The 25017-nt window shown below is 50.1% G+C and overlaps 1 protein-coding gene across 3 annotated transcripts in view; it reads right to left on the bottom strand.

Annotated features, from left to right (window-relative positions):
- Nucleotides 1-52: 52 nt before the first annotated feature.
- The window catches only part of BMP6 (bone morphogenetic protein 6), a 132097-nt gene continuing 107132 nt past the window's right edge, over nucleotides 53-25017 (bottom strand). The window contains exons 3-7 of one of the 3 annotated variants that reach the window (XM_032462466.1): nucleotides 12385-12532; nucleotides 11172-11370; nucleotides 2555-2631; nucleotides 1634-1744; nucleotides 53-1545 (exon numbers count right to left, since the gene is read on the bottom strand). In XM_032462466.1, coding sequence (XP_032318357.1) covers nucleotides 1396-1545; nucleotides 1634-1744; nucleotides 2555-2631; nucleotides 11172-11370; nucleotides 12385-12532 — 685 coding nt within the window. In that variant the 3' untranslated portion in view covers nucleotides 53-1395. Of the gene's footprint in view, nucleotides 1546-1633; nucleotides 1745-2554; nucleotides 5701-11086; nucleotides 11371-12384; nucleotides 12533-25017 lie in introns of those variants that run through there. The other 2 variants (XR_004313395.1, XR_004313394.1) reach the window with 2 other exon arrangements.

Below are 25017 nucleotides of genomic sequence, written 5' to 3'. Positions count from 1 at the left end.
AGACCATGTCTGCTGTCTGTGGCAGACGAGCACAGCAGGACCTCGGCCAGCCTCTGCCTTAAAGGAAATCTTTATTAATCATGTATGGTTCACAGATGTTCTTTTAAAGGAAAAAAAACCCAACTTTCTGGAGAAGCACAATCTGAGTGGCTTCCGCTTGCATCATAAATCCTGTTTTCAAAGAAAATCAAAGTGGTACAATTTGTTTACACTATGATACTTTCTAAATAAAATTTTTTTTTAAAAAAATGGTCTGCCCTTTCCTTAAATGTTACAGCAAACAGTTATCAAACAGACAATAAATTATAGTTGATATTTACAGAAAAGCTGTAAAGGTAGCTATAGAGCATACATGTAAGGTTTAATCAGTTTAGTATGAAATTGGTTTCCCAGTACATGATCGTGAAAGTGACGTTTGAAAAATCTCCCAAAGTGAGATCTGAGTCTGACTTTCTACGGGAGAAAACTGTGATTTCGGGTCCTAAACAGCTCGCCTGTCCGAAGCTGTTCCTGGGGGCTGGGTGCCCTCTGTCGGGCGACGCCTGCGACCCAGGACGCCGTACAAGGGCCAAGAACCATTTCACGGACAGATGAGAGCGGACAATCCCGAAGTAAAGGTGCTTTTCAAAGAGCCGACCCCAAGGGCGGAGGTGCAGAGTGGCGCTCGTGTGCGACACGGTTACAGCGATGGCTTTAACACGGCTTCTTGTGCCCGGAGCCTCCACTCAGAGTGATCACTCTAGTCTCTCTTTTTGGTCCTAGTGAAAGAAATCAGCACGGGGGGTGGGGGGGGGGGCAGGGGCGGACAGGGCTGTGGAAATAACGTGGTTGGACTGAAAGAAGTATCTTTTCACACCGACAAACACATAACAGCACGACCGAGACTAAAGGCACTTGTACGTGGCCCGGCTCCCACCTCGGCCCCGAGCCCGCGTGAGCCCCACCTCCCCGGGAATGAGGTCTGAAGACGGGCATCTTCCCCAGTCCCGTGAGCTGACGAACGACCGAACCCGCTGATACTTGAGCCAAGAATCCTTTTGCTTTTTTAAGATGGTTTTCCCTGTTTACTCACTAACACCACAAGGAGCTTGATCTAAAGCGAACACTAATTTTGGTGGGTTTTGAGGGGCAGAGGGGAACCCTTCAAAGTTCTGTTTCTGCCATGACCCAATTTCATCCTTCAGACCTTTAAGCTCAGCTTCCTACAGAACCACCACGACCCACGATATTTTCCTATGTGAGCAAATTCTGAACAAGGTCCTTTAAGACCTTCCTGGGGCAGGAAGGCGCCAGCCAGCACCAGCTGGTTTCAGAGTCTTGCCCGGCGTGATTTTTAAGGCAGATGTCATCCAGGAGTCCAAGGCCGTCTGCGTGTCCCCAGCAACTAGCTTCAAGTTAGTGGCATCCACAAGCCCTCACGACCATATTCCTGTATTTTTTCAGGATAACATTGGAGTTGTCATCAAAGTAAAGAACCGAGATGGCGTTCAGTTTTGTTGGTGCACAGCACGGTTTGGGGACATACTCAGGATTCATAAGGTGAACCTGTTCCGAAAACAGGAGGGAAGGGCGTCATTAGAAACTAAACCTGGTCTGGGCTCACTGCTCCCTGTGCTGTGAAAACAGTGCTCACCAAGGTCTGCACGATGGCGTGGTTGGTTGCGTTCATGTGCGCGTTGAGGGGGAAGGAACATTCTCCATCACAGTAATTGGCAGCGTAGCCCTTGGGCGCAATGATCCAGTCCTTGATTTAAAGCAAAAGGAAGCAACAGAAAAGGGTGGTTCACATAAACTCTTTGCATCATCCTGCTTTCAGTAACCCTGGGAGCAGGCATCTCTCACGGTGGACAGGGAAGGGGACAGACCCAGGAGGTCAAGGGCACATTCAAGGGCAAAGCTAGGGTGTGAACCCAGTCAGTCTGACTCAGGAGCCCTTGCGGTCCTGATCTGCTCCTCGCCTGCCGAGGCCTGGGGGCCCGCAGGAGGCTGGCTCCATGTGCTTGGACCAAAGGAGCCTCTCCAGGCACCTCTGTCATCCCAATGCCACCTGCACAGGGAACTCTTCTACCACTTGGCACCTGGATTTGGCCTCTTCTAAACTCGTGAAGGCTCTCAGGTGTTAGGACAAAATATCTGTGCTCTTCCAGGTCGGGTGAGCCGAAGTCTGGCCCTTGGAGAAGTTAACTATTAGATCAGTATTTCCAGCCCTTTCTCAAAACACAGTGGGCATCTGTTTAAATGCCCTGTGGACCTTGAACGAGCGAGGGAAGCATACTGGGAAATGGGCTCGTGATCTGCAGAGATGCAGCGCTTGGAGCCCAGCCTGGGCTCCCCGGGAAGGTGCCGGGGGAAGGGGCGGGGGTTCTGGCACTCGTGGGCGGGCCTTCCACCACCTCCCTCCCAGAGCCAGGCATCCAGGAGGGCTCCTAATACCTTCACAGAAGGAACCTTCTCGGTCCTAAAGCTCAAGGTCTTTGATGGCGGCTGCTGCCATTAAGAAGAGAAGAGACCGCAGAAGAAGGGCCTTCGTCCCCCTTGCTGTCAGAGAACTCACCTGCCATCCTAGGTCCTGGAAGCTCACATAGAGCTCATGCTTCCGGCAGGCTGTTTTGAGTTCGCTGCTGTTGTAATCTGTGGGAGATCGGAAGAGGCACCCATTAACTCCTTTATCCCTTCATTTACAAGCTTCCCTGGACTGTTTGCCACGGGCCAGGCCCAGTACCGGGCTCAGGGGAGCCCGGCACTGGGCCCCTGCTAGGCACAGCCTGGGTCCCTGACAGCTCTGCGGACTCCCAACTGCCTGGGTGTTTGACACACCCTGTCTTGTCCTCTCTGGGGCCACTGCCGGGCACCCTGGCCCATGACACGGAATGGCTGACTTGAAGGGACTCCTTTTCAGCAACAGATGTTGTGATCCCGAGTCAGTGTGTGAGGCCTACGGGGGTAGGTGTGGCCCAAGATGCCCCAAGCACCCCTGGGCCCTGACTTGGAAGACACCGTATTCACATTAAAGACGACTGCACCAGGCAGGACCTGCTCTGTTTCAAACAGGGAGTGTCCTGAGGCTGCAGGGGCTTTTAAGGCAGCTGCCAGGCTGGAAAGGCATCCTGAAGGGAGCACAGGGGAGCAGGCCCTGCTCCCCAGTGCTGCTCCCTGCCCTGTGACCTGCACTAAAGCCGCGACCTGGGACAGCAGTGCCCCGCGAGCACCTGCTGATGGGCACACACCCACTCTGTGTGACCCAGGACCCCCTAGCCTGGCTGAATTAACTGGGGGTTGGTGGGCACATCCTCACGCCAGGAGAATGCCTGCCAGAATCTAGGAGGAGAGGATGCGGAAGCTGTGTGTCCCACACCTCCCTCCCCTGCATCCTTTATCATCACACTGCTTTCCTGCATTCTACCAGTTGTTTCAGTGAACTGTCAGACCAGAGGAGGGGGAGCTGTGGGAACCCCTGAAAGTGTAACCAAGTCAGAACCGCAGGTGGCATCTGAAGGGAGGGCCGTGGCAGCCCTGTTGGGGGCTGGGCCCTTGACCTTGTGGCTGTCCATGCTAACCCCAGGCGGTGAGTGTCGGGACTGAAGCAGACTGGGGGGCCCCCTGGTTGGTGTCGGAGCGCAGGCAGGGACAGTTCCTCTTTCTGCTGATGGAGCCAAGCCGCCGTGGCCACCTCCACCAACAGTCCACGTGTCTGTGAACCTGCCGATAGGACCCTCCCTCTGCTCCACAGGGAACTCACTCTGCAGGGACAGCTATTGCTTTCAGAGCTAGACACGGGCACACCTGTCGCTGAGTCAAGATCGGGGCTAAAGCGAGGAAAGGGAGGAACTGGCTCTCCTGTTTTTCTTCCTACAGACACTTCAGGCCGCACTTAAGTCTCCTTATAAGTCCACGTGGAGTGCTGGCAAAGGATGGGCAAGTATTTGCAAAGGTCAGTTGTCCTCTGAACACTGGGTCTGCTGCTCAGTGGCTGTTGGGACCCAGGGCTCTGCAGTGGACTGACAGGGCCACATGTGGTTTGATCTGGTTTTGGGGGATTGACATATTGCAGAAAAGCATCCCCCCCGCCCCATCCTTTGATATCTGTTTAGATGAATGGTTTGCATGGTGCCAGTGAAAACCTATGCAGTTAAATGTAATGGGACCTAAAATTGACAATTTAACACATGCAGCTGTGAAAGGTGAGATTATATTACCAGTCCACGTACCATGACGTTTCACTTAGACCATTCAATGCTTTGTTGAATTAACTGCTTATTTTCATTTCTGAGTTGTTTGATGCATATTCAAAAAGTGAAGCAGTAACTGTCAGCATGTTGGCTCCATGCGCAGAAAAAGAACTTCACAAAAGTTAAATGATGCAAATTTGGTCAGTATCATTTGCAAATGCAAAATCCAGTTAATTCTAATAAAAATAAATTTGATGGGACCCTATCTACTTAAGTGGGATAAAGGAAAGCAACATAGCTTTGCCCACGCGGGTTCACCAGTCAAGGGCAGGGCAGAGAAAAGTAGTCCAAGAGCTGGAGACACGCATACACAAGCACACACACCCACGCACACACGTGCATACACACACACACCAACCGGAGCAACAGACTCAAGGCTGACAAACCATCCCCAAGGGGCAAGGTCCTCGGGCTGCTGCACAGGCTGCCCATGCCTGGATCACGAGCATCACCGGGGAGTCTGAGGCCCACCCCAGACTCACAAATCAGAATCGCTGGGCCGGGTCCACTGTGGCCCAGCTGGATCTGCAGACACTAAGACTCATGGCACCACCCTTTAGAATGAGGCTCACACGCAGGGGACAGCACCTCCCCCAGCCACACAGAGCCTGTCTCAGGACACGAGGACTCCCTGGGCATCACTTGGGACGCAGATGTGATGACGGCTCATAGTCTTGGTCCCGAGAGGCATTTTCAAGGGATCTGGCTTTTTCAAAGCTGAACACAGAAAGTGACATCTGGCTCTCCAATCATTCCAAACAATTCTCTGGCCTAAGAGTGGAAGGCAGGCAAGTGCCCAGCAACCTGGCTGGGATTCTGGCCCAGCCAGACCAGCTGGGTTTGGGCAAAAAAACTGTTAAGTCACCAGGTAACAAAATCGAACAATCAGAAAAGCCCCCAGGACTAATTTCTTCCACAATCAAAAGGAGGTAGCTCCCTACTCTGCTCCTCGACAGGAGAGAACATCCCCTCACCATAGATTTTCAAGCTGCAAATACGTCACAAGGATGTGAATCGCCTTTTCAGCACCGCTCTCCACCCCCCACTTTTATAACCTCCTTCGGTAAAGAAACCTTCAGGTACGCTTGGTTTTTAAAAAAAAAAAAAACCCAATCCTGCCTCTCTTTTCCAAATGAGTATCATAAACATTTGAACACGGGTTTTGAATGGAGATTTAAGTTGGTTTCATCTCAGGGTGTGCGGTCCCCCAGGGGCCATCACTCCAGAAGATCAGAGGCCACTCGGGGGAAGGGGAGAATTTTTTAAAGATCCAAGCAACTGTAAAGACAGACCTGCCCGTTTGCTCCCTAAATGAAGGTCCCTCGGCAAGATCATCCACTGCTCTGTCCTGGAAGAGACGAGCAGAGATCTGGGGAAGGAGGGCCAGGCTGCCGGGCCCAGAGCGTGTTCTTTATTCGCCTGTGCTCTTCAATGCTTTGCCAAGGCCGGGAGCTTCTCAGGGGAGTGGGGCCTGGGTGGAAAGAGAAGGCGTAGCAGGGATCCTGACTTGCAGAGCAGGCCATGCACAGGGAGGGTCCCCATCACGCTGGAGTCAGGCCAGGCAGCCCCCTGGGAGCACCAGGGAGGCACCGCACCTGAGTCCCAGCAGCCTAGCCCAGCCCAGCCCAGCCAGGTCCCAGGGGTCAGGACAGCCCGCCTGGGGCCCTTTCCAGCCCCAGTAGAGGAGAAGGGAGAAACAGAGGGAAGATGTGGGCAGAGGAAGAGGCAGAAAAGAGAGTCAGGGCATCCTAGAGACCAGGTGACAGAGGAGGAGTGAGAGGAGCAGGCAGGTGGCTGCCCCCGGCCAGGGCTTCCGCAGAGGGGCTGACCCCACTCCGCAGGCCGCACCAGCTGCAGGCCCCAAGCTCGGCCAGGAAAACACTAGAGCAGCGGGAGCTGGGAACAGAGCATGCCGTCCGCCTGGCCCAGCTCTTCTCAGCTCAGGCTACAGTGTCTGCCCAGAGGGAACTTGTTTTTGAGAGGGAACAGTTCATAGCTCTCATTTCCCTTCCCTCCTAGGATGACAAGGGCAAGTTCAAAGAGCAGCTGTGAAAATGGCACCTCTGTCCGCACTGGTCCGGCCACTCTTCCCGTATCTCCAGCCTGCTCCGCCTGTGTCTCACCCAAAACTACCTCTGGTTCCCAGTTACCCCGCAGAATCATCTCGGCCATCGATCACTGGCTGGAGGCTCCTGCTCCTCATGCCGCTGATGCTGGGGCCCCCAGGGGACCACACTGGGATTGTGATTTCTGGTGCCAGTAATCTCAGAGTGCTGAGGGGGCAGGGGGCAAGAGCTTGGTTTTCAGAGTCTCGATTTTGTTGACAACTGTTCTGTCACTCCAGGATTTCAAGATCTCCTAAGGCGCCATTGAATCTGGGTGGGGCTCTCATCTCTTCTCGGCCTTTGTCTTGATTATAAAAGAATATGGAGCTGAGTATCTTGAAAACTGATGGAGGCTTCCCTTAAAGACTGAGCCCTATGACTCCCTGTGCCTCTCTGTCTCCCTGCAGCTCTATCCCCCCGGCCCCCAGCGCCCCATCGGGAGTTGGCAGTAGCTGGTGAATTATTCAGCGGTCTTCTTTTGCCTCTTTGTTACTCAGCATTACTGGCCATTAGCACATTCATAAGGGTGAACCTAGGGATGGGGCAGAAAGTTCCACTTGGCTTCACTCCTTGATCCTGACGGAGCTTGATGGCAAGAGAGCATCAAGTGTTATGAATATGGAGTCGGAAAGGATGCTAACTTTCAAATCGCTAATGCCATTGTCTGTCCTCCCCAGATGGAGAGTAAAGTCCTGATTTCACTTAGGGAGCCTTGGACAAGCCTCTACCTCTTGACTGAGACATCTGGAAGCCAAGCTGCCAGCCCTAAAATTTTAATTCAAGATCAAAGTGACAAATTAAAATTCCCAAAGCCTTTGAAGGCCTACAAACAGCTAATTCACAGCCCTGACCCACGTCCATTCTTCCCAAGCATTGGATGTCCATGGCGGGGGTCTGCCCCTCTCATCTTGGACACTCTAACCCACGGAAGCAGATGACGAACTAGAGGGGACACCTGCCAGGAGTTAACAGGCCAAGCAAACACGGACCTGTAAGGATGAGACCCCCTCGTCTGTGGACTGACATTCCCTGAAATCTACAGCAAAAGATGTCAGGGTCTTAATAAGGTACCTACACCATTGTTTTCAAACTGATGAATTCTGGTTACGTTTCTTACTCTGGAAACGTACTGAATGGTCCCGACTGGAGAATTCAAGGAAAAGAAGGTGTGCACTATGAACAAGACGGTCAAGAGTGTTTCCATGAGCCAGAGCCACACCTTCTCCAGGGATCCTTCAAGATTTGGGTGTGTCGGAGAGAGATGGAAGGAGCATTTACTCAAAGAGATGCTCACAGGTAGCAACTGAATCAAAGATCTCATTGCAAAGGACAGAGGGGGCCTTGAGAAGGTGCTGGTTCGCTGACAGTCGGCAGAGCTGAGCGATGGCAACAGAAGCGTCAGGGGTGGAAGGGGCCCAGGTCACGTAATAATCCAATTTTATGTGAATTGTTAAAGGTGGCAGGACATGTTTCAAAACTATCCACCTGTCAAAACAAAGAGCAATTCTAAGTCACAGTGTTGGCAGCCAGCTGGTGGACATGGCAGAAAAGCTGACTCACCAGCTGAACTGAAGTCACGTTAGCTGCCGCTACCCCAGAGATGTCTTGGAAAGACCCTGGAAAATTAGCCGTGTCAATTACCTAGCATCGCCACAGGGAACCATCCCTCAAGGCCCTCTGTTCATAACCCGAGCAATGGGCTGGCCAGGCGGTATCAGAGTTTCCCTGGGGACAAAATCGTGGCCCTCAAGAGAAAGATGCTAGGAAAGAGGATGGGATGTAGCAGGTGGAAAGACCACCCAGTGAGTGCTCTGGGAGCAGCGGGCTGGCCGCCGTGGAGGCCGAGATGAACTGCCAGGGTCCCAGGAATCCCCGTGGGCTGCGTAGCACGGCTTGGACCAGGACTAATACAACGTGTGTGAAAACGATGAACGATGCTGTCCGACGGTATGCTAGCTCCCTGGAGAAGTACCACGCAGCCCACATCCATCACGGCCTTGGAGCAGACAGTGGCAGAGAAGCAAGGACAAGCGAAACCCATCCAGGGAGACTTTGGATTAAACCCATTGTTTGGTGCATGTGTTTGGAAAGTCCAGCTTGAAGGCCACGGGCAGACAGAAGAGTGGATTTTAGTGGGCAATGGGGAGGAGGTGGACGGGCTCTTGGCCTTTCCCTCGCTGTGGACTGGTCCTGCCGTCTCCCGCATCTGCAGCTCAGTTCTCAAAATAGCCACATAGTTCCCTGCCACCTGTCACCCTGATGACAGGCAATTTGATGGATTACATGAAATTCTTAACCCAGATGCAGGACAGTCTCTGGTGGGCTTCTCCTGCAGGGTGTTGTTTCCGTGGAGAAACATGAACTCCCCGGGAGCGCTCTGTGGCAGAAGGAGGGCAGCAGAGGCCAAGCAATCTCTTCCTGCAACCTCCCGAAAGATTTCCAAGGGGCAAGTCCTGCCTGGCGTCACACCGGAGGCCACAGCTTTCTGTCTCAGCAGCATCGGGCCCCACGACAGCCCACAGAGAAAGCACAAAGCGGTCGGTCAGGGCCTCTGGGTAGCCGGCCGTCTTTCTGGAAATCCCTGATCCAAGAACAATCTCCTTGGCACGTCTGTTCCCATCAATGGCGCAGATAAGCAAGGAGGAAAGAGCCAAATACATAGAGTAGGACTTCAGCGGGCCTCACACGAGCAATTTCTCGGACCAGCTTGAGAGCGTCTTTGCAGACGGTGAGAGGGAAGGAGGCCCTCCGTAGTAATACTTTCCTGGGGGTCTCGGACTTCAAATAGGTGGTCCAGGGGCATTTGGTACGAACCCTTTGCTTTAGTGCCGCTGAAAGGAGCAAAATGCGTTTGAAAGTTCAGGCTTGGGAGGTGGCGGATGGGAGGGTGGCAAGACCCAGACAAAGCAGACAGGCTTGCCTCTTACTGCAAATTAGATCAACTTCAATACTCATATTTAGTTTGAACTCATCAAATTGAAAAAAAAATGTTGAAAGGGACTGGGAAGAGATTTATGCAGTGATACCACTAAACCCAAAATCAGAGAGGACATGTTTTCCCAATTAAAAACAAACAAAAAAACAAGAACAACTTGATATGTGTGCTGGTGGGGGAGGGGATATTGAATAAATCAAGTCAAATTTTCATTTTAAAAAGCAATCAACATTTCCAGAGCTGCCTTCAAGTCTGAGGTCTCAGTACGCTAATGACCACAGTTCGTTAAAGAAGGGCCGCTCCGCCGCCAAGCCCCGAAGGACAGTGCCGAGATGATTAACTCTGTTAGGCAGGCTTCCTCCGAAGCAAATAAAGGAAGGCAGTTATTTCTTCTTCCTCTTCTTTTTCTTTAAACCCCAGCCCTGACTGTTTCTAGTGGTAAACACAGGAACACCCATGCTGTGCAATGCTTCCAAGAAACACCAGGATGACAAGAAGCAAAATGTCACATCACACTGGGTGGTAGATCTTCAGGGTCCACGTCCAAGTTACTGGTAAAAGAAACGGCTGATTAAGTCAGAACCCCAAACGAAGATACTTCTTCCCAAAGGATAGTTGGGCACCTGGGGAAGTTCCATGCACTCCTTCTGGCCAATGAAAGTGACATTTTCCAACAGTCGCCTGGAAGAATTTACGCATCTTCCAGAAATATTTTACATCCTTTCCGAGGACCCTAACACATACCCTGAGAACTTCCTATGATTGGATGTAACTAATCTTTGAGCCAAATCAATGCTTCTCATTCAATCCCAGCAAATCCACCAAGGACCAATCATCCCCACTGGACAGCTGGGTAAACCGGATTAGGTCTGTCCAAAGTCACAGAGTAGGAACGAGGGAAGCAAGATCTTGGACTGCAAACCCCACAGCAAATCTTCAACTTCATGCTTGATTTCCAGGCTATTTAAATGGCCAAAGGAAACCCAGAACTTGCAGGCACCAGCTTTAGAGTATTAGGCCCCTCGGTTTGAATTCAATACTAACTATGTGAGCTGGGTATCAGGTGGGAACACCCGTTCCGCCATCCTTCTTGCTCTGATGAGTGGACTTCGCGCCTCTTCCCAAAAAGGCGTAGCATGGGACGGGGCACTTCTGACAGACCGCTGAATCTGACACTTGGGCAGTGGGAGCTGTTTCCTATCTTTTGTCCCTTTGAACCTGTCTGTTCAGGGCAGGAGGGGGCTGACCACACTTCCTAGCTCCAGGGGTGAGCTCGGGGCCCCTGCCCGGCTGTCTACTGCAGCTACCATGAAAGCGATGCTCTCTTTCTGAAGTTGAGGTTGCCTTCCTGACCACCATGGCAAGAGAGTCTTTCTGACAATGCCGCCAAAAAAAACAGAGAACAAGAGATTCCTAATATCATCCGAACTCATGGATCTCAGTGCGTCAAAGGCAGAACCCTGAACTTCCCAGTCAAATGAACCAGTGATATCCACCCTGGAGGGTCGTGTGAACTGACTCTTCATCACCCCCAGCCAAGAGCATTAACAAATACAAGCCCATCGTATAGAAATGTACAGAGTTTTTGCACATCACAACCTCCCAGGGGTAATGTAACCAGAAGAAAATCTAGGTGCTCTCAGGATCCTTTATGAGAATGGCAACAAAAAAAAAGAGTTGGAGAAAGCTGACCAAACAGAAGGATGCTTTCCTGGGAAAACAGACACTGAGGCCGTCTGCAACCTGCAGACGATCTTTGGATAAGGAGCGTTCCCCCCGAAGGCCCTGGGAACCCGGCGAGATCACCGGTGACTGACCAGGCACCTGCAGGCTTTGCAGCATCTGGAACCACTGCCGGGTCCCCCAACCAGGCCTCCCGGAAAGGCGGGCCGCCCGACCCACCTGAGGCGCCGGAGGCCCGCGACACGTCCTGGGCCTGGGTGGAGCGGTTGCGGCTCTGCTGGCGGCGCCGGCCGGAGGTCGACCTGGTGGTGCGCACGTGGACCTCGCTCACCTTGAAGAAGGCCACCATGAAGGGCTGCTTGTCATAGGGGCCATCCCTGCCCACCAGGCCGGCGGCACGGGGGTTGATGTGGAGCCCTGGGGGGCAAAGCGGAGCAAGGTTCTCGGTACGCCCGGAAACGTCTGGCTGCAGCCCCACCCCGGAGCCCACCTAGCCTCCCAGGCGCTGATCGTCAAGGAGGAGTGTGAGGACCGGCACATCCTCGCATCCCCCGGGCCCCCTGGATGGCCCAAGCCACCACTCCTTCCAGAGTGCTGGGAGGCCGGCAAGGAGCGAGCCCCCCCCCCCAACTTCTGCTAGTTGTCTTCCTTTGTGTTCAGCGTTCTCTTTTTCTCTTGAAAATGGTTGTTTCTTTTTTAAACATTTTACTGAAGTACAGTTGATGTACAGCGTTGTCTCAGTTTCTGGATGTACAGCAGAGTGATCAGTTACACATATTTTCTTTCCCACTATGGGTTATTACAAGACATTGAATAGAGCTCCCTGCGCTGTACAGTAGGACCCTGTTGTTTATTTTATATCTCGTGGTTTGTATCCGCTAATCCCGAACTCCTAATTTATCCCCCCTTTCCCCTCTTTGGTAACCGTAAGTTGGTTTTCTATGTCTGTGAGTCTGTTTCTGTTTTGTAAATAAGTACATTTGCATCACTTTTTTTAGATCCCACATATAAGTGATATCATATGGTATCTGTCTTTCTCTGTCTGACTTACTTCACTTAGTGTGAGAATCTCTAGGTCTGTCCGTGTTGCTGCCAATGACATTATTTCAAGGTCAGAACTCAGACTCTGTTTCTCCCTTTCTCTTTATCTCAACGCACCTTCTCCCCGCACCCCCTTTCTCCTCCCGCCCCAGTCTCAGCCTCCGAGAGCTGCCCTCCCGTGGTTACTCTGGGAACCTGGACCACCTAGCCACCTCTCAGTCCTTCCCAGGAGACCTCAGGTTAAGGCTTTACTTGCCAAGAGAAGTCATGACGGGACAGTAAACGAAGCCATTCCAGGGGGGTCGCCTATAATCCACGGGGCAACCATGCCTGCCTCCGTAAGGGAAATGAACCCAAAAGGACTGCTGGCCCGACCGGGGCAAACTCACCAGTCCTGCGTCACCACACTCAGCTGAAGCCCCATGTTGTACTGCGGGGTCAGGACCCACAGATTGCTCGTGGCCGTGATGTCGAATTCCAGCCAGCCTTCTTCCGAGGCCCACACGATGCGGGTGTCCAACAGAAACAGGTCAGAGTCTCTGAAAGAAAGAGAAGACAGCGGGGTGAAGAGGGCCCGGCCCCCAGCCCATCCCCGCTCGGTCCTGCCTTGGGGTCAGATCAGGGACGGGGACCTGCTGGGCTCTGGCTGGTGTGACATCACACAGGACACATGCCCGACGCAATCTGGAGAGAACTGAGCATGTGCTGGGACACCATAGTGCCACCAAAAGCCGGCTCCCACCAAATCTTTTCTAGAATTAAGGTATATTAAAAATAAATCAATCAGTGGTCATACCGTGGCTTACTTTATGGCTAAGGAACTCTAAAAAGAGAGGAAGTGGGGGCGGGGCAGTGAGGAAAAGGATTAAGAGAATATTAAAATCAGGATCAATATATATGGACATCTGCTACGTTGTCCTTTGTTCATTTTTTTCTTAAAATTAGGACCTGACTATCCCCAATGTTAGTTCCTGTGAAAGAAGGAGAAACCAGAGTTCACATCCTCGCTCTGAGCAACCACCAGTTCTTTGCTTTTAATTAAGGCCTCTGAAGGGTCTCCCTGGAGGGCCCAGTCCTTTCTCGTGGGGACCGTGGGTGTGCATTGAGTGACTTTTAAGTTTGTCCCGGTGCTTCTGTGAACCACAGCTGGGGCTCTTTGAAGCAAAACGCCTCTCCTCGGGCCTCACTGGGGACTACTTTTATATTTTTGACAGTTTCCAACTAACATCACTTCTAGGGGTTGTGGGAAGACAGAGAGAGGGACCTACATGCCGTGACAAGGCGGTTAGGGATGGTCACCTAGGTGTGTCTCAAGGTCACTCAACCTGAGCTGACATCGCAGGGTCACCGGCATGAAGTGGCCTGGAATTCCCGTGTCAGGGAAGGGGGATGTTTTGGCCACGGAAAGATTCAAATCCCTTGTTGCTGGAAATATTCTGCTGCGATAGCTCACAGGATAGAGAACTTACTAGATTTCAATCCTAAATTCAATACTAAATCTAGGACGAGCATTGCAGTACCAGCATCACACATTTAAACCAGTTATAACGTGCTTTCACCCCCTTCGCTTTAACAACCTTGAAAACAGCTGGGGAAACAGACGCGGACGTGAGTTTACAGACACGTGGCCAAGGTCGAAAGCTAGTCAGTGAAAGAACAATCTCGCAGAAAGGAAGCGAGTGGACTGAGAGACCCCCCTGACAACTTACTGCCTTTTGAGATGACTATGGAAGACAGCCTGTGACAAATGAACAAGGTGTGTCTCCATCCCGCCAAATAGTTCTGAGGCCAGGGGAACATCTGAGTTAAAAACCTCTCAGAGGGGAGACCATTTCTCCTGTTGACGTGGCTCGGGGTCAGAAGGAAACGCTATTGTCATCGTTTCCACGCTTCGCGCAGGAGGTCGGGCTGCAAGTCGTTTACTCAGCTGCTGGACAGCGTCTGCGGGGGGCGGCATCCAGCCCTGCCTCTTTAAAGTGCTCTCTGCCACGTCTGTCCCACCCTCTGTTGACAAATTACCCACCCCCCCATTCCTGAGGTGACCGTGAGCAGGGAGACAGGGGGCTATTCATGGAAACCAGCAAGAGAGGACGGCATGTCCAAAGCTTTGAAGTGAAGATGTAAAAAGGCATCAGTTCTCTTCCGGGAGGTCGGAGGAGACCCTCGTCCAGAAACAACACAGACGCTGAACAGCAATGTGGGAAAAGTAGTCCTGAAGGAAGTACAAGTCACGTTCCCATCAGAGGGGCAGCTTCCAAACGAAGACACAGGGGGACCGGCGGGGCAGAAGGCTGCCCCTGAGGTGAAGAGGGTCAGGGTGTGGGCGTCACTGGTGGCTCGGAGCTCCTATGGGGCAGCCAGCACATCATTTTTCAGGACTTGTAACAAAGATGCAGGGAAATACAGCCCAAGATACCAGTGTGGCATACGTGGTAGAAAGAGAAAGAATGAGCAAGAATGAGCTTGCATTTTCAAAAAGTGAAATTTATGATCAAGGATGTTACTAGAGAAGTGGGGGCTGGGACAGAAGGTCGTCATCCAAAAGTGGGAGAGAGCGGAGAAGAGGAAAAAGAGGAGAAATGCGTGGATTCAAGGGGCAACGGGAATCCCAAGCGAAACCCGGGGCGCAGGTGGAGCAAGGCTGACGGGAGGGACTCACGACCACGGTGGGGAAGAAGAGGAGCCGCAGAGGCGCGGGGACGGGTGGACACCGGAGCCGAGTTCCTGACTGAGTCCTGATGGGGCCCCCGGGCTGTGTGGTGCTTCTCGGCCACACCCGCTGACTGTACACAGAGGACATACTGGTCCTCACTGCTTAAGAGATCTGTGGGGTCCACCCACGCGGTGTCACAGCCCCGCCCGGAGCGGAAAGAGCTCTGGGGCTCACGGGCAGTGAGGCCGTCTCAGGTTTAGCCGCTTACACCTAGGGTGCTCAGGCCCCCTGGAGGGGAGGGGAGATGAGGGGGAGCTTGGGCTTAAAATAACTGGACATGTTGGCTGGGGGAACAATAGGTATTTCCTGTGACCTCTCACCAAGTGAGCACTTGCCAGGAGCCTCGTCTGGTCCTCGGGGAGCCCGGGGAGGCAGGTCCTACTACAGTGTCCCTTCAACAACTGAGGGCGTGCATCCTGGAGAGGGCAGGTGTGGCAAGGTCACACAGGTACTACGTGGGGTGACCAGAGCCCAGGCTCTCAGCCACGCACAGCCACAAAGCAGAGTCAAGGAAAGTACAGGACAGAGGTAGCGAGGGCTCAGAACAAGGTCGGGGTCAAAACCTCCCACTGGTCAAGGCCACCGGCGGCTGGATCCGGGAATCACACTGGGCCACTCAGGGCTGCACAGGATCAGCAATCATGAGCGACCCCTTGTCTCAGGGTCAGGGGCGGAAGGGGTGAAAGGTCACACAGGAGACATCCTTCCAAGATGCGCAGCGCCTGCCCCTCCCCAGCCCCACCAAGCCCCTCCTCCCAAGCAGAACGCCGTCTGTCTGGACCACCACTGACCCCCAGCCACACAGCCGGGGTGAGGAGCTTTCAGGAAGAATGACAGCCTCAAAGGAAGGACTTCGCTGGCCCCATGCTTCCAGTAACTCAGGGATTTAAGAGACACTCCTCAGAGCAAGTCACTGAGGCGTGGGTCTGGTGTGACCCACATTTGTTTACTTTTCTTCAGTGACACACGGCCTTGGTCGGCTGACTCTGTAGACGTGTCGTCTCAAACAAGATGCCCCTGAGTTTGCTACGTGAAAACAGGGGTTCCTTCCTCAATCCCCTCCGTCAGCGTCAGGTCTGCTGCTCCCGTCCTCAGCACCTGTCGCTGCTGGAATCAGGCTCCCAGGGGTCTGGCCGACATGACTTTCCCCGATGGGACTATTTGGACCTTCCTACTGAGAGACTGACACACTCAAGTTAATATGTCCTGAGCGTAAATCCTGAAACAGGAGAGACAGAGACAGTCCAAATGACTTTATTGTCGGTTTTGTTCTCCACCAAGTCAGGGACCCCACATTTCACGACAGATCTGGGTTCTGCCTTGAAGGATACAAGGATGCTATGCTCAGCATCATCCCACTCGAGGGCTTGAGTTTCCTCACACTGTGGGCGTCCCAGGCAAACAAAGCTCTTAATAATTCCTGAGCCAAGGGAGATTTCTAGAAAATTTTCAAAAGTTCACCCTGAGGCTAGAGTTGGCGGACCAGCAAGCTGCTCCAAGACGGGGAGAACTGGTTCTCGGGGGCGAGGCCACCCTGTGTGGTCCCTCCCCGTCACACAGCCCCCAAGGCACCCGCCCGTGCCCCCGCGGCTGCGGTGCTCCATCCGGCTGAGAGGCAGGACCAGAAGCAAAGGCAATGGGCCTTTCTCTTCTTCGCCCCGGAGAAGCATCTGAGCTCCCGCTGGCCCGGAGTCACCTTTCCTGACAAGTGGCTCCCAAGTGAGCTGACCACTGACGATTTCACTAGGGAAGTGCTCTTGATAAAGTGGCCTTTTTAAGTCTGAAGCAAGCAGATTTGTGAGATATTTGATAAGGTGAATCCATGATCCTGTTTCTTTATTTCCTCCTCACAGACTCCTTTGCCATTTCTGTGTCTGGACTTAACAGTAAATGGAGGCACAAGATAACTTTCATCTGCTGAGGAACCAAGTTTTTAAATAGAATGAAAGTTGAAGGCAATCATTTTAGAAAATTCGATACTAAGGCAAGGACATTACATCTCTCTTATGCAACGTACTGTGTGTGCAGGATGACGTCTAGACATTCAGCAACTAAAAAGACAGGGAAGAAACAGGGTATTTGAAAACCGAGCACTACAAATCAGAGTAAACTGCTACACACACAGACACGTGGATTTGAGTGACGAGGGCAAATGAGCACTGTCACCATGTAATTAGCCAAGCTCCCGCTGAGCTCCTGCCACGGGAATTTACCCAGTTTGCACCTCATGGGCCAGCCTGGCATCAAGAGAAGTTTCAAATCTCAAAGGCATCTTAACTCCGCAAGGGACGGCTCACCTTCAACCAAACAATACACATGACTGTGCTGTCAGGATCGCAACACAGCTCTGCCCTTACACCGGTGCTCACCCCGTGCCTGCTTTTCCACCTGTGAGCTGCTCGCAAACCTCCAGAAGAGCCAAACACTGTCACCACCACCACTGGTTTACAGAGAAGGACACGGAGGCACAGGCGGGTTAAGCAACTTGCTCTCATTCATTCAGCCAGGGTGTGCAGAGCGGGGATTGCAACCCGGGCGGCTTGGCTCCAACGTGGCCCACGCACATGCTCTGCAATCGCAGCAGAGGTCAGCCTGCATCAGAACCCCCGGGAGGACTTGTTAACCACAGACTGCCAGGCCCACCCCGGAGTTGCAGGAGTGGGGCCTGAGCATTTGCATTTCTGATGGATTCCCAGGTGACTCTGGTCTGGGGACCACACAGAGAGCCGCTGACCTCTGGCACTCGCCTGCACTCTTTAAGGATGAGGAGAATGACCCCAGCTGGCTTTTTAGGCTTAAGGTTCAAAGCTGTCTGCTCTCAAGATATCTTGCTCCTCTCCTTAAAATAGTACAAAGTCACGAAGGCTGCTGAAGGAAACATTTGATTGTCTTAGGGAGTGGCCTTACCCTCAAGGAGTTACTGAGTTAGACCAATAATCAGAATTCCAGGCAAGATCAAGTCCAAAGCAGCAGCATTATTAGGACTGCTTCTGTGTGCTGCTTCTGTGCGCCCAAGACAGGGAGAGAGGAGGAAGGAGGAGGACGACTTAATACAAACCCATGGCTACATAACCGGTCTTCTTTGACCACAGAAACACAGCAACCCCCCTTCCCATGCACTGGGGGAGGCAGCACAGACCGGATGAGGGTTCTGCCACCTTTTAAACATGTCCTATGCAAATCTTCTAAGTTTTAGTTCTTATCACCAACCTTCTACTTCCATGTCCTTGTCCAAATAAAAGCAGTAAAAATACTGTTAATTTGTGATTGTAAAAAAAAAAAAAAAATAGCAAGATAATCTGAACCATTATCACAGCTTGCCCCCTACCAGGTCAGACATGCAGGCAGCCGAAGCAGCCCCTTCCTGAGAACGAATGTTACAGAAGGCATCGTGTCCGGAAATAAAAATTGACTTTCTTTTCTCTCCCCTGTTCACCACATGCACAAACAGTTCCCCAACGTTTCCCCCTCCCCCGACACCCTGACCACCCCTCTCCAAAATTCAGCATTCAAGTGTGAGCCATTCTTCATGGTAACGTTAATTTCTAACGTGCTCATCTACACTGTGCCTTTGCAAAGAACAGAAGGTAGGTAGGTTGAGGAAGAAGGTTTGGGAGATTCCTGAGGTTTTTTTTTTAACTTCCAGTAGATCATTTTAAGTATACGGAGTATGGTCTTGAGGAAGAAGATGAAACTAACTAGTTACATAACCAGAGCTGTGGGTCCGTTACATGATCCCCTTTCCAGGGGCAAAGGTACAAATGCTGAAAAGTTCAGTGCTTGCCTGAGGCCCGCTCTGAGCGTGCCAGAGATTATCAAGTCAGCAGTAAGATTTCAGGAGTCCCCGAGGATCGGACCTGTGAAAGCTAGAGGCAGAAAGAGAAACAGGTGTGGCCGGGCACAGTGATAAAAGGCTTTGATTTTTCCTCTGTCTAACCTGCAGTAGGGCTCTCCCCTCCTGGCTTTCTCAAATTTGCCCTTCTCTTCATAAAAGAACACAGTCTCAGGTATCTCACTCTCAAGTCAGGGCAGATAAGAGTTCACGTCACTTCGCTTCAGTCGGCAGCACTGAAAATCCAACAGATTTCATGGAGCCGTCAGTCTATGAGAATCAGCCTACGGACAATGTTTTTCTAAGAAAACTGCTCTCCTAGATCCTGAAGCTGGCTCAACTACTGCGTTCAGGTCTTGTTTCCAGAACTATGCCGTTTGGTTAATGAATCAAACATCAGACGTTGTGGGGGTTCATGATAAAGATTTCCAAATAGAAATAATACAAGTATGACACTTCGGAAACATATGCTTCTGGCTATGATGTATCTGTCAAACTAACACCCCTACTAAGAGCAACTGAAGGCAAACCTGTCTGAAGCCATCTCAGAGCAACCAGGAAAGGCGACACTTGGTGGGTCAAGATCTCAGAGCGAAGAGAAATGCATTGTGGTGAGCCCTGTATTGGCTGTTACCTGTTTATTTCAGGGCATTTGTTAACTCCTAGCCTGATGTAAGGCTGTCAAACAGAAAGGAGAAGCAGCCTAGAGCCTGGAGCAATAGTGCCGGTGGGGAACAAAAACTGGGGCTTCGGGACGTTACGACTTGAAGGGCTGAGGTCCCAGAGGAAAGGGACTGCCTAGAAGTGAGCTCACGAAAGTGATCTCAGAGAAGTCTGGGGTCACTTCCTCTAGGACCTTGGCTCTTCAAGTCCTGGCTGCCATGGACTCAAATATTTCCATCTGAGATATTTGCCAGATATTAGGCTGTGTTTGCATGGAATAAGAAGCTGAGAAAACAAACAGAAGGAAACCACGTAGAGGATGAAAGCAAAGCGGAGTTTCTGGCAGCCTCTCAGCGCTGGGGAGGTAAGAGTCGCAGTTCAGAGCCCACCAGGGAAGAGGACTTGCGGCGAGCAACCTGGACCTTCAGCCGAGACCCCTGAGAGCTACACTGCAGGAGGAAGGGAAAGCCAGAAGCAGGGAAACCTGCACACACCCTGAAAGCCAGCCCCATTTGGAACAAAAGAGCCAGACGACCTGTATTTTGTCTGCTTCCTGGAAGAAAATGAAATCCAGTCTGAAGGAGGATCACGGCACCTAGAACTGTTCTTCAAAGATAGTGTCTAGAATCTGGTTACAAAAAATGATCAGGCAGGTCAGGAAATAAACCCAAATGAGGAAGGATCAAGGGGACGAACAGATAGTGGAAACAGACCCACAGGTGATCCAGATAATAGTTTTCAGACATGATCTTAGACTCCAGCCTTACAGAAAAAGGATAGTAAGTCACAAGCGAGGTTTGTTCCAGAGATGTGAGGTTGGTTTAACACTTGAAAATCATTTAATGTGGTGTCTCACATTAACACTGTGAAAGAGGAAAAATCACTTATAGATACCCCTCAGTATCCACGGGGGATCAGCTCCAGGACCCTGTGTGGATACCAAAACTTGCATATGTTCAAGTCCCTTATATAAACTCATGTAGTATTTGCATATAACCTACCCATAGCTTCTTGTATATTCAAAATCACCCCTAGATTACTTATCATACCTAATGCAATGTAAATGCTATGTAAATAGTTGTTAGCACACAGCAAATTCAAGTTTTTGGGACTTTCTGGAATTTTTTTCTTCAAATATTTTGATCTGTGGTTGGTTGACTCCCCAGATGCAGAACATGAAGATCTAAGGGGCCAACTGTAATTAACCCCAAAACTAAGAAAAAAATTGATAAAATTCACATCAATTTCTAATTAAAAAAAAATACTTATAGCAAACTAAAAATGGTGGAGGATTCCCTTAATCTAAGAAACACTCTACAAAAACATTTATAGCAAACATTATCCTTAATGGTGAAATGTTAAATGTTTCCCCCCTTAAATGAGTAATCTGTCAGGGATTTCCAATCTGAGATTAGAAATCTAACAGAAATTTGAATGGAATTCAACATTGTACTGGATGTTCTGCCAGCACAATAAAACAAGAAAAAGACAAGCAAAAACATAAGAATTACAAAGGAAAAAAATTAAAATGATATTTACCAATGACATGATTATATTCATGGAAATTCCAAAATCCTTCACAGAAAAATGATTAGAACTCATATGTAAATTTGCAAGGTTGCTAGACATAAGATCAATATATAAAAATCAACTGTATTTCTATATGTGGGCAAAAAGCAATTAGACACTGGAATTTGTAAAAGCTAATAATACCAAAAACCTCAATACCTGGAATAATTCTAAGAAAAATATTCAGGATACCAAAAAATGTAAAATATTATTGAGAGAAATTAAAGAAAGCCTAGATAAACATATTCTTGGACTGGAACACTCAGTATTACTAAGCGGCAATTCTTCCCAAATTGAGCTCTAAATTTTAATGACATTCCAATCAGAAGCCCAACAAGTTTCTTTTGTGGAAATTGAAATGCTGATTTTACAATATATTTGGGAATGCAAAGGGCCATAAATAGCCAAGAAAATCTTGAAGAACAAATCTGGAGAACTCACACACCAGAGATCAAGACTTCTTACAAAGCTAAAAGAATTAAGAGTATAAGGTGGTGCAAGAAGAGAAAAACCAACCCATGGAACAAAATAAAGATCTCAGACACAGACCCACGCATATGTGGTCACCTGAATTATGACAAAAATGCCACTGATGTGCATGGAAAAAGGATAGTATTTTCAATAAACGGTGCTGGGTTAATTAGGTTTTTCTATTCTTACACAGCTAAGCTGTCTCATTTACTTCTGTAGCTCAGCTATGATCTGAAATAGCCACAGTATCCAGAACTCTATAGTTCAGCTCATTCCATTGACCTAAACACTCCCCTATGCCACTGCCTCTTGGGCATCCAACCGCGACTCAGACGTGTCCAGACTTGGATTTGTCCCCGCCCCCTGCCCTGACTTAACCCTGTGTTCCCCATCTCTGTGAATGGTGCAGAGCAGTGCATCAAAGTAAAGGTTCTGAAAACTCTGTTTTTGTTCAACAGTTATTTTTCTCTCCTGGGACAATTATATTCTATCTTTAGGTCAGAATTGATGAACTTCGTCACACATTTAGTTTAAACGATAATTCAGTCTGGGATTGTCCCTGGGTACTCTACAGCCATGGCCTCTGGTTGGCGTCAAGGAAATCTTTCTAAGTTTTAAAAACCAGCTCTCGGGCAGCACTACCCTGCTCCACTGACTCAGAGATGCATGTCTTCACGCCCTAAGGATTCTGAACTTAAGATGAGTTATATGACAAACTTAAAAAAAAAATCACAAAAAAGCCACTTTGTGTGCAAACAGAGGAGTCAGTTGTGACATTGCTTATCCCAGGAGGAACTGAATTTGAAATCTGGTAATTCTCACTTTCAATGTCTTCTAAAAGACTGCACCGTGAGTGTAAATTGTCACATACTCGGAAGACAGACTTTCACTGCCAAGCAATACAACTGCCAAAACATACAGAGGAGAACATGGAATTTCGAAACTGGCAGGGGCAGGTGTGGCCAACTCACGTACCCAACAAAACCATCTTCCAGACACTGAAGAAAACCTCTGGCTAGCTTTCAGGAGATGCTCTTTGACTTTGACTTCTAGGTATACAAAACTGAATTAAGAAGAGTCAAAGAATGTCTTTAACCAAATAGGAAATGTAGGTGCAAATAATATTCTCTAAAGGCCCCCAAGCTGCACTGTTAATAGAAAGGTGCTATGAAAGCAAAGAGCATGAGTTCAGGTTATGAAGAGCGACATGCTACCACCACACGGCTACACATGACAACCGAAGGTTGACAGTTATTCAGGGCGGCCTTAACCCTCCAAGTATGAGGACAGCTTAGTGTGCACGAGACACAGGAGAAAATGGCCAAGTACGCAGACAAAGACACCACACGTGACTAAGTATAAGTCCTTTTGCGTCATTTGTTTCTAGTCTTTCTTCTCCTCCACACCTCTCCCCTAGAAAAGCTGCTAACAGAGCAGTGGTGGGCCAGCGGATCAATGAAGGTTTGCAGAGGTTTTCCACTGAAAGGCCTCGAAAGCCAAAGTAGCAGGGCCTGAATTCCAGTGGATACATTTTCACCCCCAACAGAGATCTCTCGTATGCTATCCAAACAGAAGCATCCTCAAGCTGTCCGCATCCACGCTAAGGAGAGGGAGATGGAAGGTGGGTCTCTTCCTGGCAGTTGACCTTCATCTTGGGACTGTCCCCATGTCATCAGGGCGACTTTTGGGAAACACAGCAGACAATAGTTTAGGCATAATACGGAGTCGGCAAAACCCATTTGTGCCCCATTTCATCCTCTAAGAGGCAACCTGCCCGCGCAACCATCTGATGGGGTCAGGGCTGAATCCTCATGAGGGAACACGTGGGAAGGTGTTTTCCAAACTCTAAGCTCTACAGAAATGCCAGTTTCCACCAGCGTCATCATCAAAACATCACAATTTATAACACCAGCTATTAACACCAAACTCATCTTAAAAGATCAACACTACAGCGTACTATAGAGTAAATTTAAAACTCGACTGCAAAGGGCACCTGTGCTGATCTGCTGGGGTCGTGCACAAGGAGGGGTTGCTGGTCCCATTCCTCCCTCTACGAGCTGGTTCAGATCTTTTCAGGACATAGATTCTATCCCAGAGCTTTTTCTCAGGTTTTGACTAATGTACCAAATATTTCCCCTGTTCTTACCCAAAGCACCATCTGTTCAAGCCATCACTTTTTTGAACTTACCTGGTCCAATGATTTCTTATTACTCAGAGGAATTGGTGTCTGCAAAGTTCACAGCAATGGCCTATCTTCCAAGAATCTTTTCTGACCCTCCCTGGGTCGGGCTTCCTGGCCGCCTTTTACACCAAGAGGCCCAGCACAGAATTTCTTCTGCCTCAGCTGAGTGCATGACTCAGCATGGGAAAACCAGCCTTTTTTTTTTTTTTCTTTTTCAAGGAGGCCAACTCTTTTGCAAGACCCACATTTGTTAAGTTAATCCATCAAATACCACAAATTTCACTTACACTCGGGTTAGACAAATACAATTCTTCACATGCATTGGGGGATCCTTCTCAGCCAAGACACCCCGACACAATACAGACGGGGAGATGGAACCTTCCCCAGAAGGGGTCCCACAGCCCGACATAGAGGCCCCTGGCAGCATGTGAGCAGACCGCAGGCGGCCTGGGCGCCGGGCCACCGATAAGCGAAGAAAATCTCCTCCTGGCCAACCTGGAACTCTTCAAAAGCACGACAGTCTCTCAGTTCTCCCAGTATTTCTGCTTCCCTCCACACAGAAAGGAAACACATCCAATCGCCAAATACTCCCAGCCTAGAAGGCAGGGCGACCACAGCTCTGCTTCGACAGAGTCATCAAAGGTTGGGATCGTTTGGGAGTTTGCTTTCCAAGCGCGCTGCTGGCCTGGAGAAGGCATGACGCCACCATCTTGAGCCCAAGGCAGCTGTGCATTTTTGGCTGGAGTTCAATATAAACCTTACAAACGTCTGCTAGCTCTCTCCTCTCTCTCTAAATAATAATAATTTTGAAAACAATTCCATAGTCACAAAACCTCCAATCCAGTGTTTTCACTGTAACACTTTTCCTGCACCACAGAGAAAACCATGTATTCCAGACAAATACCCTCCAGCGGGAGGTGATTCCTGCCGGAGGAAGGTGGGGTGTCATTAGGCAGATTGAAAGTCAGCAGCCGAAGCGGTTCCAAGGAACCACTGAACACCAGCGCTCTCTGAAACAGCGAAAGCAATGAAGATCCAGCAACCAATAATTTATTGTTCGAAACAGGCCCTTAACAGTTAAGTCACTGAACATGCTTTGATTGAGGAGTGAAAGTCAGACAGCAGGATACTTCCCTGCCATTCTGAGAGCTGGGTCTGTTAGAAAGATACCACAGCGGCTGGATTTCACTGATTATTTAACTGCCCCAGCTAATAAGCATTCACGTACAATCATCCGTGTGAGTGTCCCAGTCCAAGGAGTGTCCCCAGAGCCCGGCCTGGCCCTCCTTCTCTCTTTCCCTCATTACAGACATGAGTGTGCCTCGGAGCCTGATGTTGGCAGTGTGCTCAAAACAAGCCTTTGACGGGGCAAGTCAATGTGGGTTGTTATTTTAGCGCATGTGTTTGTGACAGACCTGTAAACAGATCTGTCGGCGGAGGAGAAACCAAACTCATTCCTTTGGACCTTCATGCTCCAAACTTTTGGACCTTCTTGGGAAGTCCATAGATTTCCAGGACCAAAAGCAAGAATCTGGACTTGGTGTATAAGACCAAAGCTAATAGAATCCACAAATGCGGGGCTTCCTGCCCCCTG

Source organism: Camelus ferus, chromosome 20 (assembly GCF_009834535.1).
Source record: "Camelus ferus isolate YT-003-E chromosome 20, BCGSAC_Cfer_1.0, whole genome shotgun sequence".
Classification (NCBI taxonomy): Eukaryota; Metazoa; Chordata; class Mammalia; order Artiodactyla; family Camelidae; genus Camelus; species Camelus ferus.
Note: the sequence above shows the minus strand (reverse complement) of the source record. Positions and strands in the feature narration are given on the sequence as shown.